The sequence below is a fragment of the Papaver somniferum genome, chromosome 6, assembly GCF_003573695.1.
Source record: "Papaver somniferum cultivar HN1 chromosome 6, ASM357369v1, whole genome shotgun sequence".
Taxonomy (NCBI): domain Eukaryota; kingdom Viridiplantae; phylum Streptophyta; class Magnoliopsida; order Ranunculales; family Papaveraceae; genus Papaver; species Papaver somniferum.
Window position 1 is genome coordinate 18,497,504 of NC_039363.1, and position 20,107 is coordinate 18,517,610.

Genomic DNA, 20,107 nt, shown 5'->3' on the forward strand with positions numbered 1-20,107 from the left:
TAATCTAGTTCGTTAATACTGCCAAATTCTGGGCATAACCCTCTATGGTTTCCTTAAACAAGGATATCGCAGAGCACTTACCTATAGATTTACTGACTGAGATCTTCTGTCGAATACCCATAAAGAGTTTGATTGTGTTCAAGTACGTATCCAAATCATGGAACGAACTTATTTCTGATGTTTGCATTCCGAGGATTACAGCAGACATCTGTGTCCTTAACTTATACAGGGGAGGATATAGAAGACTTCACGAGTCGTACTGCTTTTCTGAGAAAATGCCTGAGTTGAATTATGTTGGATCCATTCCGAAAGATAAAGATGACGACAACGTACGTTATTGGCAAGTTGACTGTTGTAATGGGTTGTCGCTATGTTGTCGTTAACCGAGCAACAAATCAATGTTTTTCCATCCCTGAACCTCTGGACGCTGCTAAACATAATTTTGCTGCCATAGTCTTTGATCCTGTCAAATCCAATAACTACAAAATCGTTCTACCTTGTCCGCACATCGACTCTCCGATGATGGACATATTTTCTTCTGAAGTTGGCAAGTAGGTTAGACACAAAGTACCTGGAATTTGGGTTAAGCATCTACTTGTTAAAGGATTTGATAATCCCCCGCATCCGTGCATTAAATGGGCCATACATTTAAATAATATAATCAAAAAGATTTAAGAGAAAATGATGAAGATGACCGGAAATTAAATGTCTAATATGCTTTAGTGGTTTGGGTAAGAAATAGAGAGAATAAAAAGATAGTTGCACTAAAAGACATCTCAAATAAATATTTAAACTTTTTACTTTGATGTTTTACAAATACAACTAGTTTAACTTTGTTAAACGATAAGTGAAGCCTAGTAATAAAAGTAGCTTCCCAAAGAGCCATTTTCACGATTCTCCAGCCGAAGGTCGCCCGAAAGCTTCTTTGAAAGTAAGAAGGGCGTTGAAATCTTCATATCAATCATTCATATCATCTGACAATATTTCACTATCCCTCAAATCTTAAATCAAATGATTTCTCTCTTGTACGGTTTTCACACCAGAGATCAGATCTACAAATAGGATTCTGAGGTTATAGATATCAGTCTTGGAATCGATCTTCTCCCTATGACTTCTCTTAGGTTCTGTTTGATATTTCTACCCATGACTATTTGTATGCATATCCGTCCTTCCAATTTTAGTTGCAACCAATAAAGACACGTGCATGTGCAATTATTAATTACTTTGACTTGTAGATGAAAATAATGGAAAATAAGAAGTAATTTGGCATAATCTCATATTCCATTAACTGCAAACATCAATTTTGTGTTAGTATTACTCTCATGAAGTTTATATTCGATTAACTTCTTTATCTTAGATAATTCCAACAATTTCATTGTTTTCAGCATAATCCGTATTTACTCAACAACACAAAAAAGGTTTGTATAGCTACATACTTAAGGCAAAAGACAATAACAAGAGATTGGATATGATTGTTCTTGTGTCTTTTTTATATTACTGTTTTATAGTGGTACATTAGAACCTCTATATATTAATACTCTATGTGTTAATAACCTCTACATATTGATACAAAATATAGTCCCAATTTGTAAAATCTTACACTTATCAACCTCCATATATTAACCTCCTTATATTAATAAATTTGTGTGTATCCAAGAGTATTAATATATGGAGGTTCCACTGTATAGTTTTTCAAGTCTTTAATTTTACTATAAATTTTTAGTATTCTCTTGGATTTTTGAGAAGATTTTACAGATCAGACTAGATTGACTAGTATGGTTGTACAAATAATGATGCTTTGCTTACTTTTATAAGTGTTGTTTTTATTCCAATAATCGTGTGTCTTTTAGTCAGACTTAATTATTAGAAGTATTTTATATATTGTGGATTTATTTTTGTATTTTCAAAATCCAAACTTTTTTTTTGTATTGGCTGTAAATTTGTATACAAATATATCTAATCACTAGTAAAACTAATAGATGATTATTATTTTTTGATCGGTAAAGAAAAATAATTGATAATTTGTTATATGTTATTGTTAGGATGTTATCTTTTATGTTGACTGGTGTGAAGATAATTCATACTTTCCATATTGATGATGAAAATAGTATGACCGTGTTTCTCGGGTGATATAGCCACGAAAATATCTCGTCATTATAGAGCAGTCGTTGTGTTTTTAAAGTAGATACTTTTGTTTACCCGGTATTTCGCAACATGTTGATCCTCATGTATCCATGTACATAATTCACATCAACTTTAGGCTAAATCTATTATATGTTATATATACGAGCATCGTTCTTGTGGTTTAACGGAGTTTTTTAACCTTGTTTTCGACGCAAATTAGAAAGAAGATAAAAAATAAATACATATCAGACATAATGATTGATTAACCTTATTTGATAGTGGGTTAAATATTTGTAGTAGTTCTACGTATATACAACGATTGACTGACCCATCTATAACCTACTTCAAGGTTGATTTGTAGTTGTTTAACTATTCATGGTAGCTTTGTAAGAAGAGTTTGTTCTTTTCCAATGTCCTTGTATTAATAAATATATGGATTTTTGGCAGGACCTTTGATGAAGCTATATTAGATGGTCCAACCACTGTGGACGACCAAGTGGGTCAAGGTTACTTTGATAAATCGTGGAGGGTATCTTATATATGCATGAGCAGGTTGTTACTCACGAAGGCTTGTTCTCGATAAATATATTTCTCGACAAATATTCAAAAATAAAGATCGGAGACTTCGATATAGCTATGGAAAAGAAACATGCATTGTGATTATCGGGTATCAAACTAACAATTGCAACTGAAAATCACTTGGATTTTATCAATTGCAGCTAAAGTAAGGAGCCATAATCTATATGCAATCAGTCCTAGTATGACATACTACAAAGAACCCAAAAAATTAAAACCTTGGATAGAAGATTAATCATAAAGACGACATTTATAAGCTTGGAAACTTATTTCTTAAGTTGATCTCTGGTATGAAAACATTGGGACTTCGTGTTCTGCAGCGTATTTTTATCATCTTAATATGTTCTCCAAAGTCGCGTTTACATATGAAGTTTGACTGAAGCTTCGATGCACTATCATAATAGACACACTTTCACTTTTTTACTTGTAGTCACAAGGTATTCAAATAGTTGTAGTAGTACCTTTTATTGGATGTTCAGTGATTGATGTTGACTTCAGATTGGGACTTACGTCACTTTTTCTTTCACAATAGGATATATAATTTTTCTTCCTATCTTTGTGTAAAAACCTATCATTATGATGTGAGTAGTTCTTAGTCTTAATGTGAATCGGTTTCATCTAACAAAAACAGTACAATGTTAGCTTTTTGTTGTTTTATAACATCGGATTTCCTGCTTGGATCTTAGTATATAACATGTAATTTCATAGTTTTATTACAAGTCAATTACAAAACACAAATAAGCTAGGTAGTAAACAATTCATACCAAATTAGAGAAATTCCAGCGAGGGGAGTTAAATTTTCTCATTAAGCGCGGCTATGCATATCTATTTTTGCACAGTGGGAAAAATTACTCAGCACACGATGATAGAACGATCAAATGTTATTTAAATTTTTAATAAATAAAAAGAATCATTGTCTTTGTACCATTAGTGTATAATCATATATCTTAGTTTGAATTTATCTTTTTTTAAACAAAATACATTAAATTGAAATTAACTAAGTTTCATAAGCTATTATGTTACTTTGAATAAATATTAACTAAAACTACATAAAACTAATCCATTAAACCCCTAAATCAACGTCCTAATTTAACCGGAGGTGGAGGAATATCTAGAAACAAAAACAAGTTGAAATTGTGAATGCTCGTAAGGATGTTGAAATAAGCTTCGTAACCGAAATATTTTCCTTTACATAACTCCTTTACTCCGAAATATGTAAATAAGTTTGCATATCAAAGATTCCAGTAAAAATGTTCAATTTTGTTTTTACCACTTCCTCATCAGTTTTGTCGTTCAACCGCATTTGCTTGATTCGTATTGTTAGAGCTATTAATTTTTTTTTTTAATTTTCTTGTTATTAGTTATATGAAGAAGACATGATATTTGTTGAACATCACGTATTTTCGGTTCTGTGGCGAACATCCCAAAGATGCTCCGCCAAAAATTCATCATCGACACGCCTTGAACATTATAGAGAGGATTGATTATTTAAAATATATAAGCTTTACCAGTTGCTAAATATTCTCCTTGAGTATACTGGGGACCACAAACTCTAGGTAAAGCCATTTTTCGTGAAACTGATAGGCCAAGTTTGATTCGCTCGATTCAAACTTGACGGGGATATACAAATACTCGAATTTTATAAACTGCCAATCATATTTGCACTTTTAAGCCCCTACTAACGACAAAAGTGTGAAACAAGATCGATATGGATCGTTATCTTGCTCGGGGAAAAAACGCTGCAAGAAAAAAGAAGTCCAAAGCTTACCGACGAGAAGTTAGATTCATTAAAAAAGGTGTTACAACCACCACTCAATACTTACAAGGTTAAAAGATAGTTGCATCACAGTTAAATAGGATGAAATAACAAGTACCCATCTCAAAAGTATATTCCGAAGAAAACTATAAAACTACGAGAGATTTTACTTCTAAAATATAATGTTGGTCTTCGATATCTCAGAAAGTTCTCTGAATTGTTTTCTTTCCACAACATTCGGACGACGCTATAAGGAAAATCCTTATTTTCTATTCATTTCACTGAGAATAAGTGTTATGGGATAAACTGTTCAATATTCTACCCCTTTCGAAATGAAAGAAGGTCTATATGATCGAGTGTAATTGCTACTATGGCAATAAAACAAAAAACAGATAAAATTAGTTAAGGATGGGACCCAAAATATTTGTTTTAAAGAATATAAGAATAAATAAATATGCTATCGGTGAGACATAAACTAGTTGAGAAAAAGAAAAATTTGTTGTGAAATGGTTGATAATTTGTTGTATTACTCTTTCATACGGTATACTTTATGTCGTAATAGTGGAAGTTGTCACCCACTCATTCAACCGAACGAGAGATCGGTAGAATTTTGGGTGATAGGAGATTTCTCCCTACCCTAATAGCCACAAATCGATCAAATTTAAGGAGATCTCTCCTTTTGTTTGAGTCCTCTCATCCTCATGGCCCTTGCTTCGAGACACAAAATTATCTCTTGAACGGTTTTTCGGACACCACTCCATTTTGGAGGGGGGACATGATTTTTTTAGTAGGTCATTTGGAAGTAAAGTGAAACACCCCTTATCCATATATTTACTTTATAACCAAAATTACCCTTTCTAATTAAGTTAGTGTAATGATTAGTGAGATTAAATTAATAAGTTTATTTTTTTCAAAAGAATAATTATTAAGAGAGAGAAGAAGAAGAACAAGATGAAGATGAAGATGAGAGTTTTGGAAGAAAAAAAGGTTAGATCTCTTTCTTAAAGATCCACAACAAGAGTATGATTTTTTGGGTACTCACGGATACTTCAAATTTAGTTAATGGTGCTTGAATTGGCCAAAACATTCCTAAAAATGAACAATTTACAAATTGATTTCGGTTTGGTTAAAAAAGTTCGGCTACGACATTTGAAGAACAGGTATCCGAACTCATCTACAAGTGTAGTTCGGCTAATGTTTTTGGAAACACAGGTAGCCGAACTCATCTTTAATGGATTTTTTCTTTCAGAGAAAAGTTCGGTTAGGAGAAAAAAATTGCAACATAACCGAACTCAATATATAGGTTTTCAGAGAAAAGTTCGGTTAGGAGAAAAAAATTGCGACGCAACCGAACTAAAAGTTTAGCTGAGAATATTTTTTGCGACGTAACCGAACTAAAAGTTCAGTCGGGAATTCTTTTTCGACCTAACCGAACTTTTCTCTGAAAAAACTCCATTAAAGTTGAGTTTGGCTAGTTCGATAAAGTTTTTCACATAATTCCTAACCTAACTTCTCTCTGCAACTTCAATTTTCAACTCCTTTTGATGATTACTACTCATTTTTTCAACCAAAAAAGAATCTAAAATAATGGGTTTGTGTAAATTTCTTTGAAACGACGACTATTATTGCCTCCTATTCTTGAGGGAATTCTTGGGATTTCTAGTAGATACTCAATTTTTCCTTAACCAAGTTCGATTAAGAAAGAGCGTTAAGCATAATAAGAAAAGGGAGACAGGCCCCTAAGGCCTATATATAGAAGCTTCTTTCATTCTCTATTTGGCAAAGGGAGACGGGGGGAACTTAGGAAAAATCTTTGAGTCGTCGTCGACCCTATCTATGTTTCTATGATGGCCCAAGAACACACTTATTCTTCAGTTGTAGAGAGACTTTTAATTTCGTGAAATAACTCGAATTTCAAATCATTCACTTGCGTCAACCAACTCATCAGGCTCATGACCTGAAGGCTACAAGTTCGAATCCCGTCCCAGCCTTAGTGAAAGGTAACTAAGGTAGTGTTCTACACTGACTGACTTGCTAGAGTAAGGTCGTGTACCCACTTTCTTTCTTGTCCTACAAGGGACAAAGAAGATGGAAGAAGAAAAGAAGATGAGCCCTCTAAAAATTATGGGTTCGTGAGAAATTAAATTTAATGGGTTTGTTATAACTTTGATTTTGTTTTGTTAATGATTTTGTTATATATATATTTTTGTGGCTATTAAGTTAGTTATAGATTAAATTAGTTTACTCATTCTCAATTTTTAGGACACCCCTTATAAATATAGATAGATATTCATATCACATAATGTCAAAAAAAAGGATGGTGCCCAAAAAATGATTCTTTTTCTTTGTCTACGCGTTGGAAAGAACGGTTTTTTGGGGACTAGTCAAAAATGGTGGGGGACTACTTTGTGATAGGAATGTCTACCCTATACGTATAAGGGGTGTCCTAAAGTGTGAAAATGACTAGCCTACCCTTAACCTAATTAAAATTAAAACTAATCTAATAAACACACACACACACACACACATAACCTAATCTAAATCATTAACAAAACAAAATCAAAATCAAAATTATAACAAATCCATTACTTTTAATTTTTCACAAATCCTTACTATTAGAGGGTTTATTTTTGTAGGAAATACCATATGGTCCTAGGAATAATATATTAGAGAGAGTCTAGTCCAGTTGACTTAGTCATGTGTCTGTTTGGTCCTATTTGGGAAAATATATTATGGTTTGGTCCTAGAAATTATGGTTTGATCCTAGGGTGATGTCATGGATGATGTAATTTTCATTGTGTGGTGGCAGAAATACCCTTATATTATTGTTTGGTCCTAGAAAATAATGGTTTGGTCCTAGGGTGACCACATATATACCAAAATTACTAGAAAATATCTCATTCTCAGATTTACTTTCTCTCTCATCTTCTTTTCTTTTCCAGATCTACTTCTCTCTCTCTCTCTCTTTTTTTTTCTTGATGATTTTGATCAAAATTGATGTTGAAGACGATGACGAACCCGATCTACTTGATGAAGACGACGATAATCTCATGTTGCTGCTGCTGCTTGTGTTGAAGATGAACTCTGTTTTTTAGGGTTTTTTCTGTTGCTGTCTTGATAAAGAAGAAGATGAAGACGATGATGTTGTTGTTTCTGTTGAAGCCGACGATGAAGATGATGAAATCGATGAAGATGATGTTGAAGACGTCGTTGAATATGATGTTGTTGAAATCGATGAAGAAGATGAATATTTGGGTGTTTTTCGTCTTTTTTTGTTGCTGTTGTTGTTGAAGATGAATGACGACAATGAATTTTGGTGAAGTTCTTTGTTGCTGCTGTTGTTGAAGATGAAGATGATGCTGCTGATGTTTTTATACGAAGTTCATTCCAGAAATGAAGTCTGGTTTGTGTAGGTTTTTATATGGACTTCATTTCTGAAATGAAGTCTGTTTTTTTAGGTTTTTATATGGATTTCATTTCTGGAATGAACTCTGGTTTGTATAAGTTTTTATATGGACTTCATTTATGGAATGAAGTCTGTTTTTTAGGTTTTTATATGAACTTCATTTCTGGAATGAACTCTGGTTTGTATAGGTTTTTATATGGACTTCATTTCTGGAATGAAGTCTGTTTTTTTAGGTTTTTATATGGACTTCATTTTCTGGAATGAACTCTGGTTTGTATAGATTTTTAGATGGACTTCATTTCTGGAATGAACTGCTACAAGAAAATAAGTAAAAATTCACACGGAAAGATACTTTTGTCAGTTATATATTTTTAAATAATTATGGACCAAACAGTAAAAGTGTTTGACCAAAGGACTAAACTGACATGGGCTCATCTAAAAAAGGACCAAACGATATTTTTCCCTTTATTTTTCACAACCCATTACTTGGTTGAAAAAATGAGTAGTAATCACCAAAATGAGTTGAAATGGAAGTTGCAGAGAGAAGTTCGGCTAGGAATTATCTGAAATAGTTTGTCGAACTAGCCGAACTCATCTTTAATGGAGTTTTTTCTTTCAGTGAAAAGTTCGGTTACCTCAAAATTTAGTTCGGTTACGTCGCAACTTTTTTTCTCTTTTTTTCCTAGCCAAACTTTTATTTCGATTACGTCGCAATTTTTTCTCCTAAACGAACTTTTCTCTGAAAACCTATATATTGAGTTCGGTTATGTTGATTTTTTTTTCCTAGCCGAACTTTTCTCTGAAAGCAAAAACTCCATTAAAGCTGAGTTCGGCTACCTGTGACTTCAGAACCATTAGCCGAACTATACTTGCAGATGAGTTCGGCTACCTGTTCTTCAGATGTCGTAGCCGAACTTTATTTCCATGGTCGAAATCAATTTATAAATTTTTCGTTTTTCGAAAGTTTTTGTCAATTCAAGCAACATTAATTAAATCTGAAGTATACCTAAGTGCCCAAAACCCTCATCTTGAAATCAACCATCTTAAAAAAAAAAAAAAAAAAAAAAAAAAAAAAAAAAAAAAACCAAAACCAAAACCCCCTTCTTCTCAAAAATTATTATTTGGCAAATTTGGTTTTAATTTAATTACAAGGGGTGACTCAATATTACTTCTAATATCCATCCACTTAAAAACAACCAACTAATTAATCTATCCTCACTAATTAATCATTAAACTAACATTATTTAATCATTACACTAACTAATTTAATTACCTTGGCAAATTTGGTATTAGAAAAAAAAACTAGTCAGAAAACACCAAGGTGACCAAACTTGTGGAACAAAAAATCCAGCCATATTATCTTTAATAAATAAAAACCATTTGATTAAAAAGTGACACAAAAACCCCATATCAAATAATAATGAGTAAATTTAGTTTTTATTATTTTAAAAAAAGTCAAACATACCCTTTTATCTTTCTTCTTCTTCTCTCTTTTCTTTTTTCTTTCTTCTTTTCTTCCATCACCTTCTCCCCACCACCATCACCACCAGCAGCAGAAAATTGCTCTGCGAAAACCAGCAGCAACACCTCCGCTACCACCATCAGTTGTACCTTTGTCTCATTTGTCTCCTCCACGAACAACTCCGTCTATTTTTCTTCTATTTTTATGTTCAGATCTATCATCTCCTCTTCGTTCCGCACCACCACCAAATCGACGACCATTTCCTGGTCCTCTGTCAACACCTTCTCCTCCATCCCCTCAAACCAAGACCGTTTAAAGATACAAAAGAAATTCAAAATCACTACTCGTCCCTCACTTACCCGTCCGTGCCGAAAATTCCTCTCAGATTCAATAAATTTTACCCTATTTTGTTATCTTTACAACCAAACACGTACAATCGAAGGTTGCAATTTCTTCTCCTCGTTCTATGAATCATCGATTTGGTCTTATAGAAACTTTTTAACCTAGCCCAGTGGTATGTATTTCAATTCCTTTTCTTTAGTACTGCATGTCTGGTTTGAGTTTTTATTTCTCTGAAATTGGCTTAATCAGGGAAAAATATGATGAATTTGGTGGTTATATGATGTGGGTTTGATTGACTGTAATTCTTAATCATATTTTTAAAATGGGTTTTCAGTGTGATGTTTATGATGGTAATTCTTTGATTAGATGAGTTGAATATTGATGCACTATGATTAGAATGTGTTGTGCATTTTCATTGTCTTCTAAGGAGCTCATTTCATTTGTTGATTTACTTGCGTGTTTGCTTGTCTTGGTGTTGGCATTTTTCTGGGTGATTTCGAAAATTTTGTTTTGAAAGTGATGATGTTGATTGGGTTTTTATAATCTGCCATTTTCTGGATGTGTGTGCTCAAAATGGGGCTTGTGTTTTTAAAATTTCAAATTGAGGTGTTCACTTATATTTTTGCAATGACCAGCTGAAGCTGTTTGCAGAGAAGGAAATTGGTGCCAGATTTGGGTTTGAGTGAAAACTGATAGACACGTCCTCCTTTCTTTCTACCTATACTAATTTGCTAAATTGCAGTTTGGCTTTCATTTTTATATGTCGTGGAGGACCATCCAGATTTTGTATGGGTGTTAAATTGCAATCTGCTATGGATGCTCTTTACTTAGCTTCATATGCAGGTAATCATGACATTTCAATGACGTCTTTCTATCAATGGACATGTATAATATCTCTTGTATTTTTTCTTGCAGTTGGACAAAAATTTTCACGAGTTCAATTATGGTTTCATCTTATTTATGATGAAACCAAAATTGGTTTCATTGTATTTATCATGAAACCAAAATTGGTTTCATCGTATTTTTGTCGATCTCGAAAAGAAGAAAACTTTCAGTTCTTGAGGCTAAAAAGGGATTTGTTCCTAACAATAATATCTTGATTGTGTAGGCACAACATGGTTTCTTAAGGTCTAGTACGTTAAGAAATTTTTGGTTAAATCGAGATGCCAAGGATGAGGATAAAAGCGATATAGCTTTTTTGGAGGTGTAGACCCAAAGCACTATAGTGAAAAGGGATACTGGCAGGTGAGTGAATGAAATCATTCTCATTTGAATAATCATAAGATAGTTACTTATTCTTAAAACTGATTACACTTTTTTATTTGTCAAATGTTAAATAATGGTTTCTTGGTAGAATGCTAGTGTATGTTCCCTATTATATTATTTTTCATAATTGTTTAGGGAATTCAGAAACACTGCACCAGTTGCATTTATGATAACTATAGGCACTAAGTAATTTTGATGGAACGTTAGAAATTATGAAACCCGATTACCAGTGCAGATGGACAGTTGCATTTGATTTCGTGAGTTGTTAAAATTAACAAGTTCGTCCATGGGATTTTTGGGTTTGCGAGACACTGATCAATAAACTTAGATTGCAGTAAAAGTTGTAAATTTTGTATCATACGATTTTGTAATTCATGGGTAGCGGTATTTCAGTAGTGATATATTTTGTATCATACGTTTTATGTGTCCCTGCTTGTAGCTTTTATCATTGATTTGCTTTATTCTTCGTTAATTAAAATGATCTGATCTCAACAAAAACACTGTAACTTAACAATTCAGAGTCTTACGTACCCGCAGTAAATGAATTACCATTGTAGTTTTACCTTCTTTTGCCTGTATGACTTACCTTTGGGCTTTGGCTATAATGAATGAATTGAATGTCCCTGTTCTGAATATTGAAACCTCTATCTGTTCATGCCTTACAATATTTGTGCGAGTTTCAAGTTATTCTTTTTATAAGACAACACAGGTTATTGCTATTGGTGTGGTCAAACAAAATGAATCATGGTTTATAATTTTTTTTGCAGTTGAATTCTGACGAAAGCAATTATGGTTTCATCTAGTCTTATCCTTAAATCGAATTTTGTTTATGAGTTTAAATTGTTGTCGTGTTTGATATATTTGGATTAGGATTTACAATGCTAGCTGTGATGGAGATTATGTGCTTTGAATCAAATAAGTGGTATTTTTGTTTAGGTTAAGTCTGAAATAGAAAAAATTGAGTTACAAATTGTTGTTTGTGGGTGCTTTACAGAATGTTATGAAACTGAATTACCTGTGATAATGTTTAGGTAGTTGTGTGGTTTTAATTCTAGTTGTAACTAATGATGTTGCTGAGGCTTGAATGAAGTTTTTGTTTCATCTAATATGTGATTTTTTTCTTCTAGATTTTCTGTCGACGAAACCAATCTTGTTGGTGTTTCATATAAATGGGTCGTGGAATCAGTTACGAAGGAGGTCAAAGTTCTTTAGGATATCTCTTTGCCGGTCCTGAGAAATCAAAACCATTTTGCACCTGTTGCACTTGCTGCTGCTTCAACTGCAACTGCTACTGCTCAGGCCCCCCAGTTCAGGTGGAACAAAATGTACATGTGGTGCAAAAAGATAAGCTGGGACCATCAGGAGTGGTGCAATGTTTTCTAGCCAATAACTATTATCGCGCTAATGGCCAAAACGCTGGCAAATTCATCCGTTAGTGTTTTCGAATCTTTGTGAAATAGCATTTTAGGCATTCCATGTCAATCATAACTGGTGGTATTGCTGTTGAAGCGCAGAAACCAATTATGGTTTCATCTTATTTATGATGAAACCAAAATCGGTTTCATCGTATTTCAACAATGTATTTCTATCCATGAAGATGTATAATACCTCTTAAAAAATTTCTTGCAGGTGATTTCTCACGAAACCAAGATGAAACCAAAATCGGTTTCATCGTATTTATGATGAAACCAAAATTGGTTTCATCGTATTTTTGGGAGGTGGTGGTGGTGGGCGGTCGTGGTGCTGGTTTTGGTCGGCGGTGGTCGACAGTGGTGGTGCTGGATGGTAGGGTGGCTGGTATTGGTGGTGCAATTACGTAGTATCGGTGGTGGTGGTGGTGGTGGTGGCGGTGGTGGTCGACAATGGTGGTGCTGGATGGTAGGGTGGCTGGCAGTGGTGGTGCAATTGCGCAGTATCGGTGGCGGCGGAGGCGGAGCGGTGGTGGTCGGTGGCGGCGGTGGTGGTCGGCGGTGGCGGCGGTGGTGGTCGGTGGTGGCGGTGGTCAATGGTGGGGCGGGGCGGTGGTGGTGGTCGTGGTGGTGGCGGTGGTGGGGTGGTGGCGGCGGCGGAGCGGTGGTGTTCGGTGGCGGCGGCGGTAGTGGTCAGTGGCAGCGGCGGTGGTCGGTGGCGGAGGTGGCGGAAGGTGGCGTTGGCGGTGGTCGGAGGTGGTGGCGGTGGCGGCGGTGGTCGGAAGTGGTGGCGGTGGTCATCGGTGGCGGCGGTGCTTATTGGTGGTTGTTTATTTCTTGTTGGGGGTGAAATATAATAAGAATTAAAGTGTGGTTGATTTTTGTTTTTGTTGGGGTGATTTAAACTAGAAGGGTAATATAAACAGTTTATATTAAATGGGGTTTTTGTGAACAATTTGTTTTGTTGGAGTTTTTATATATGGATAGTGACAACTTTGGGGTTATAACTCGCGGACGGTCCAAAAGAAAAATGGAGAGTAGTCCCCATTACCCCCACCATTTTTGACTAGTCCCAAAAAACTGTTCTTTGGAAATTTCCTCTTTGGGCTTTTTTTCAATCCATACACAAAGCCCAAAGCGCCATTTTCGTGAAAATCAAAATTATTTTTAGAGAAGCGGGAACTTTTTATTTTCGTGAGAACACCGCCTATTCTCTGAAATAATTATTTTCTCTCTCTTCTTTCTCATCTCATCCGGCGAATTTTCTGATATCTTCTTCACCAGTTTTTGATTAATTCTCCGAGAAAAAAATCGGGATTTCCTTTTAATCGGAAATCTACTTCAGCTCAAAGCGGTACGTTTCGATCTCATCGATTTTATTGGTTTTTCTCACTCGATCTATGAATCTGTATGCTTAAAATCCCCAAATTTTGACCTAATTTTGTCAAAATTCTTTGCTTTTTAGGTTTTCAGTTATCATAGTGAATTTATTATAATATTTTTGATTTTTGGGGTTCTGTATTCAGTAATTATAGTATTTACGGAACTAAAATCTTCATTTTGTCGTAGAGATTAGGGTAATTATTGTTTGTTCGTAATTGGGATTGAAGTTATTCAAGAAGCTTGTGGTTTTGTACATACTGTTTTTATTTAGGGTTTTATTTATTTTGCATCTTTTGTGTGGTAAAATATTTGAGTAAGGGAATTACCCAATTCTAGAGCTTAATTACTTGCTATTGACTACACTTTATGGAGTTTGCTTAGCCGATCACTCGTTCGCCAAGCTGCACAGAATATTTGTATTACCTTGATGAGTTATCTGTCCCTAGTGCTACCATTATTTTGATTTTCTCAACATGGTGCTTAAGCTGCAAAAGAAAATTATTTTTGTCTGCAAGATATAGAAATTTGGTTTGGAAGTGTGGTTAAGGGAAGAAAGTTTTTCAAACTGAGGATTCGTCATGCGATGAGAGCCCCTAAGCGGGACCACGAAGTAGCTGACGAGGCTTCTAAAAGGAGCAGGATAAAAGTAGGCACTGGTTGTAGTGTTCCCAAAGTATCTTCAAGGACAACTGGTGGAAAGCGCTGCAAAAATATTACTGATGCGGAACATCTTAATGGTACTTCGGCTAGTCTTTCTTTTATTTGAATACCTTTAGATTTAATATTGTTGAATTGGGCCTGTGTAAATTGTAAATTTGTTTTCTTTTTATAGGGGATAATGATATTACTTCAGTTGGAAAAGAAAATATCTCTTCACCAACTGAATCATTTTCTGAGAACCTTCAAGTAAAAGAATCGGGAAATTTTGAGAAAACAAATAATGTGCAGAATGTCCGAAAATCTTATGCTAAGATTAAGCTTCAACTTTTCCCTATAGACGAAACAACCCGTGAGGGTTTGGAGAAGGTATCGTTCAGAACCCAAAATTATTTTACTAATTTAATCTAAGCTTTTGTTAAAAATCCAAGAGTTTGGAGTTAAAACTTAAAAGTGTACCATTCTCATGTATGTGTATAATAGGATGGGCACAATCCGCATTTAGAGCTCATTCTAAGTAAGCGAAAGAAGATATCCTCTGTGATAAATCATTTAAGTAGCAAGTGGGCCAGTTCGAGCACTGTGACAGGCGAGTTGATGCTTTTCCAATACGACATTTGTCTGGATAACTTATCTGAATACAAACAATGGACTTTGAAGGATAAAGATACTGCAGATGATGTATACACAGCCATCGAAAGACCTTCAGTTTTCAGATTAAGGTCTGAAGTTTCCTTACTGTTCTTTGTTAATTTTTTGGTATTTATTATTGTCTAGTTAGCGTGTTGATATGGGTTCCTGTTTTAAGGTATGGGTGGTTTCCTCATCTGGAACGGAGTGGCTATTTCTTATCTCGCACAGCTTCCTGCTTTGCGGATTGTTTGCGACCTGAAGACCTCAAGAAAGTTTCAAATATGGATGGGAAAACTAGAGATGATCAGGGGAACGCTCAAAAGGTAGATAATCAAAAGGGTAAACTATTCTGCGGCTTAACTCAAAATGCAGCAGTAGGCGACACTGTGGCATCGGATAGAGCAGCTGAGGTTTTGGTTACTTTTCTACCCTTGTTATCTCACACACCTACAAATATCTCCATTTTCAATCTAGGCTACTTCATCAAAATTCACTAATTTTCTGAGGAAATTTTAAATATCTTGTCTGTTTTATGCAGGAAAATTCAGAAATTGATGTTGCACTCTCGCTATCCTCTTCTTTATGGGGTAACATAAGCATCGGTGGACTCTTGTCCGAAGCATCCCTTCAACCTGTCCCCAGTAGTAGTAATGCAAGACCTACAGGGACTGGCTCATATGCTCAACAAGTTCCATTCAGCTGTGATTCATTTGATGCTGCTATAGCTGCCCATATTCTTAGTCAGTCTCAAAGCAGACAGAAGCGAACTGCCATGCAGTCATCCATCTATGATGCTGAAGAAACATGCGATGCATTTCCATCTCAGAAGTTAGCATCCATTTTGGATGCTGAAGAAACATGCCATGCCCATGCTAGTTCCAATTCATTCAAGTTTCCCGGTTCCTTTGAGGTTCGATTCCGTTTCTCTTGATTTGTTATTGCAGTAAACCCATAATGTTCCACATCTGAGCAATTGAGTAAATGGTCAATCAGACAGTTTAGCCTGATGAAGTGATAACTTTAATCAATTAGAGTTTATGTTACCAAACTCATTTGGCGGACTTCAGAACAGTCTCCCTTGGCACACAGCAAGGATCATCACATGCAATTTTAAATTAAGAATTTTTGTAGGACTTGTCAGAATTTTTTTCTTTCAAGTGTTAGTCAATCGTACCACTCAACATATTTTAGAAAGGGCTTGAGTCTTTGATTTGTTAAGCCATGAACAAAGTGGACAAAACCTCTGTAGTCACACGGTTGGATCTTCTTGACTAGTTAAATGTGGGTCAACAAAGTTGCAATCTTTACAAATATGTAGAGATTACACAATATGTCTGAGTTTCAAATTTCGTTTTTACAGGAGAAGAGCCAAGGTGGGTTATATAAACCTATTCCCCGCCAAGAGCCACAGAAAACATCTTCATCACCCCAAGCCCAGGGAGTTGACAATTCTACTAACAGCCTGGGTCTTGGAGACATCAAATGGGTACAGAAATTTCCTTACAACTTTTCCAAATTCCGAACTCACCATATTACAAATTTCAACTCCAATTTTTTATTTTCTTGTATCTGATTATTTTGTTTGATGTCAATGCAGTCACAAGGTGATTCTTTGGGGCCCTTGGGTTTTAGTTTGTCATCTCAACCGTTTATAAATAGCGACAGTATGAACTTCAGCAATTTGTTTGGCATCAGTAGAGACAAGATTCAGAGCTCTTCAGTGTCTACTAGCGATGTGAAAGTTGCTCCCTCTTGAAAGCAACTTGGGCAGGTCTCTTCTGAATCCTTGGAACCTGGTCACACTTCATGTCTATTTGCACATTTTAACTTGATCAGTTTCAATCTCCTGGAAACTTTGATTCTATTTTTCAACCATGCGACCTTTAAAATAGCTTTGTATATTGGTCACCTACAACAGTTCAGAAAAGCTGTCAAAAGATAAACCTCAACTGTTGAATTTTTTTTTGTCATAAGCACCAAAGAAATAGAGTAGTCGCGCTAGTTTTATCCTTCATTTTTGTAACGGAAATGCCTTTCTGGCCTAAATGCATCTTGAGTACAATCACTCCACAATTGTGAATGGTCTTAAGTGATTTTCAATTTGCTAATTGTGACTTAAATGATTGTGAATGTGCTAATTTGTGGCTTCTCAAAACAGCCCACCATAAGCCAAAATTTTTACTCTCCCCTTGATGGTTCAACACACAGCAATTTTGAAATAGTTAGTATGGTCCAGTTTCCATTTTATCTGAACACCTGGCAGTTAAATGTTCGTTAACTTCCAAAGCAATAAAATTGATTTCCCGGTGAAATGTCAGAACCCAAATCCGGCCGTATATTAATTGTTTACAAGAAAAACCAACTAATAAGACATAATCTCAAAGCTATAAAAAGTCCTTCACTGCCCAGTGGCCACTCAAGCGGAAGAAACTATGAAATGGAATTTCAGAGTATGATTCCAGATTCCAAGCCGGCCTAGCCCTGCAAAGAAAACCCGCAGAACCTTCTTTCCATCCTCCACTCAATCTATCTCTGCTTAAAATATCTTATTGAAGACAAAAATGCAAACTTCACATTCCATTATAAATACCAATCCGAAACCAAATGAAATATTTTTTTCGGTTCTCTTTTTTATAGTATGAGAAGAAGAAAATAATTTTGTTCTGAATTTGGAGAAAAGGACCTTACTGCATTGGCACGGTAGTTAGTATTAGATGGGTAATTGTATTCCAACCAAGCCTCCGACGAACTCGCCTCCTCGAAGCGGGCTTGAGAGGCTGAAAGCGGAGAGTGGGTATGTTAGTGGAAGAGGAGGGAGTAGATCAAGTAAGCATTCTTCTTCAAGCAGGCAGTTTGACTATTCAAGTAGGCGGTCTGAAGGGAGTGCAAGTAAGAAGAGTGTAGGGGTCTCAAGTCGCGACAGTGGTGGGAGGTTGATTAGTAGAGAAGATGAGAACGAAGGCGATGGTGCAGGTGGAAATGTACCTCAGAGGATATTGACTAGGAAGAAATTAGATGCTGGAACTGAAGAACTCATTGATGGTTGGCCTAAATGGCTCACGGATAACATTTCAAGAGAAGCTTTAGTTGGTATAATACCCAAGAGCGCTGAATCTTACGAAAAGCTGGATAAGGTGATTCAGAGTGACCATTTGCATTGTTTGCGCAAGTTTTACAAGAGTGCATCCTGCTTTTAACCCTTCAATTTTTGCAGATAGGACAGGGAACATATAGCAATGTCTATAAGGCTCGAGATCGGGAGACTGGTCAAATTGTTGCACTAAAGAAGGTTCGATTCGACACGTCAGAGGCAGAGAGTGTGAGGTTCATGGCAAGAGAAATCACGATATTGCAGAAACTGGATCACCCTAATATTGTAAAGCTCCTTGGCTTAGCGACATCAAGAATGCAATATAGTCTTTACTTGGTATTTGATTTCATGGTTTCAGATTTATCGAGAATTATAACCCGCAAGGATGAAAGGCTTACTGAGCCTCAGGTACATTATGCCTGATCCAGATTTTGTCAGAGATCATCTGTCGTTTTTCTTCTTTGGCGCACTCATGTGTAGTATGTGTATCAACTTTATGCAGGTAAAATGCTATATGCAACAGCTGCTGGCAGGTCTTCAGCACTGTCATGGAAGAGGGATTTTACACCGTGATATTAAGGGTTCCAACTTATTAATCGATAGAAGTGGAATGCTAAAAATTGCAGACTTTGGGCTCGCAAATTCCTTTGATCCTGACAAGAAACGACCTCTTACGAGCCGAGTTGTGACTTTGTGGTATAGAGCACCTGAGCTCCTATTAGGTTCTACAGATTATGGTGTTGGTATTGATCTCTGGAGTGCTGGATGTCTTCTGGCAGAAATGTTCACGGGGAGGCCTATTATGCCTGGCCGGACAGAGGTAATATTTGTATTCCGCTCGTAGAATGAATTGTGCTAGCTTATCAAGTCATGCCTGACCAGGTTACTGAAGTTTTTATACAGGTTGAGCAACTGCACAGGATCTTCAAGCTCTGTGGATCACCATCCGAAGACTACTGGAAAAAACTGAAGCTGCCTGCAAGCTTCAGGCCACCACAGCCATATAAACCTAGCTTTTTTGACACCTTTAGTGAATTTCCTACCTCTTCTCTGGGCCTCTTGCACTCACTTCTTGCTCTCGATCCAATGTATCGCGGTAGCGCATCTTCTGCTCTTCAAAGCGAGGTAAACTCAAAAACATTTACACTAAGCTGGTTTAAATTCTCCAGACATTTTATACAGGAAATTTACTTGAATCGATGTTCTTAGTTCTTTTTTGCAAGCCCCTTGCCGTGCGACCTCTCTGGATTACCCGTTATTTACGTGAAAGAGGATGAACCGGTTCAGACAACCGAGCGAGAAAGGTCAGTTAAGAGGATCCTGACAATAAAGAGCTGTTGCTGTTGCTCCTCAACTGCATAAAGCTGATAATTTGTAACTGTTGGGCTATTGTGCAGGAAAAGATCCTCTAAAGGGAAACAACATTCTCGACTTATTAAAGACGACGCCATCACAAGTGAACAACCATATGGAACTTTTAAAGAGGTGCACATTTGTATTTTGGCAATCCTTGTTATTAGCTTATTTGTGTAAATTTTTATATTGAAAAGAGTTGCTGGATGTTAAGGCGCCCGTAGGATTTGAACCCGTTTTTACTGTAAATGCGATTTCAGGACCAAGAAAAGATTGCTGCAGATGTTGTTTCACACAGCCAAGAGACCACTACGGGGAGCAGCACAGCAGGTACTACTAGTGTAAATCCTAGGAAGGATGATGAAGTGTCACCTCCCACAGTGTTCGATATCAAACCTTTTCAGCGGAAGTTATTAGCAAGAACAGAAGCTCATCCTAATGCAATGAAGAACATTAAGAATAAACCTCCAGTGCCTATCTCCACAAAAACAAGTAACATGTCTAGCTTAATTAATGAAGGTAAAGATAGCAAGTATAGGCTGACTCATGAGAAAAGATCAATTTCTACAAGAGATTTCCGGCAGTTTCACCAAGAGCAAATGAATAAGATTACACCTTAATTTGCGTCAATCCTTTGTTCATTAAACCT

General features: G+C 36.0%; 2 protein-coding genes across 6 annotated transcripts; both read left to right on the forward strand.

Moving 5' to 3' along the window:
* Positions 1–13,543: 13,543 nt before the first annotated feature.
* On the forward strand, positions 13,544–17,107 carry LOC113287103 (TSL-kinase interacting protein 1-like). Of its 5 annotated transcripts, none has more exons than XM_026535779.1 (8): positions 13,544–13,695; positions 14,240–14,461; positions 14,557–14,750; positions 14,865–15,103; positions 15,190–15,430; positions 15,553–15,924; positions 16,375–16,500; positions 16,612–17,107. In XM_026535779.1, the coding sequence occupies exons 2-8, from the start codon at positions 14,308–14,310 to the stop codon at positions 16,768–16,770; spliced, it is 1,485 nt and encodes a 494-aa protein (XP_026391564.1). In that variant the 5' UTR covers positions 13,544–13,695; positions 14,240–14,307; the 3' UTR covers positions 16,771–17,107. The 5 variants fall into 5 exon arrangements, with proteins under 5 accessions (XP_026391564.1, XP_026391562.1, XP_026391565.1 ...); XM_026535777.1 differs by having other exon boundaries at positions 14,246–14,461; XM_026535780.1 differs by having other exon boundaries at positions 14,246–14,461; positions 15,190–15,424.
* A 621-nt stretch (positions 17,108–17,728) lies between these two features.
* LOC113290583 (probable serine/threonine-protein kinase At1g54610) lies at positions 17,729–20,078 on the forward strand. Its single transcript, XM_026540173.1, has 7 exons — positions 17,729–18,148; positions 18,229–18,513; positions 18,608–18,925; positions 19,009–19,230; positions 19,315–19,409; positions 19,503–19,590; positions 19,719–20,078. Exons 1-7 carry the CDS (start codon positions 17,729–17,731, stop codon positions 20,076–20,078), a joined length of 1,788 nt encoding a protein of 595 aa, XP_026395958.1.
* The last annotated feature ends 29 nt before the right edge of the window (positions 20,079–20,107 follow it).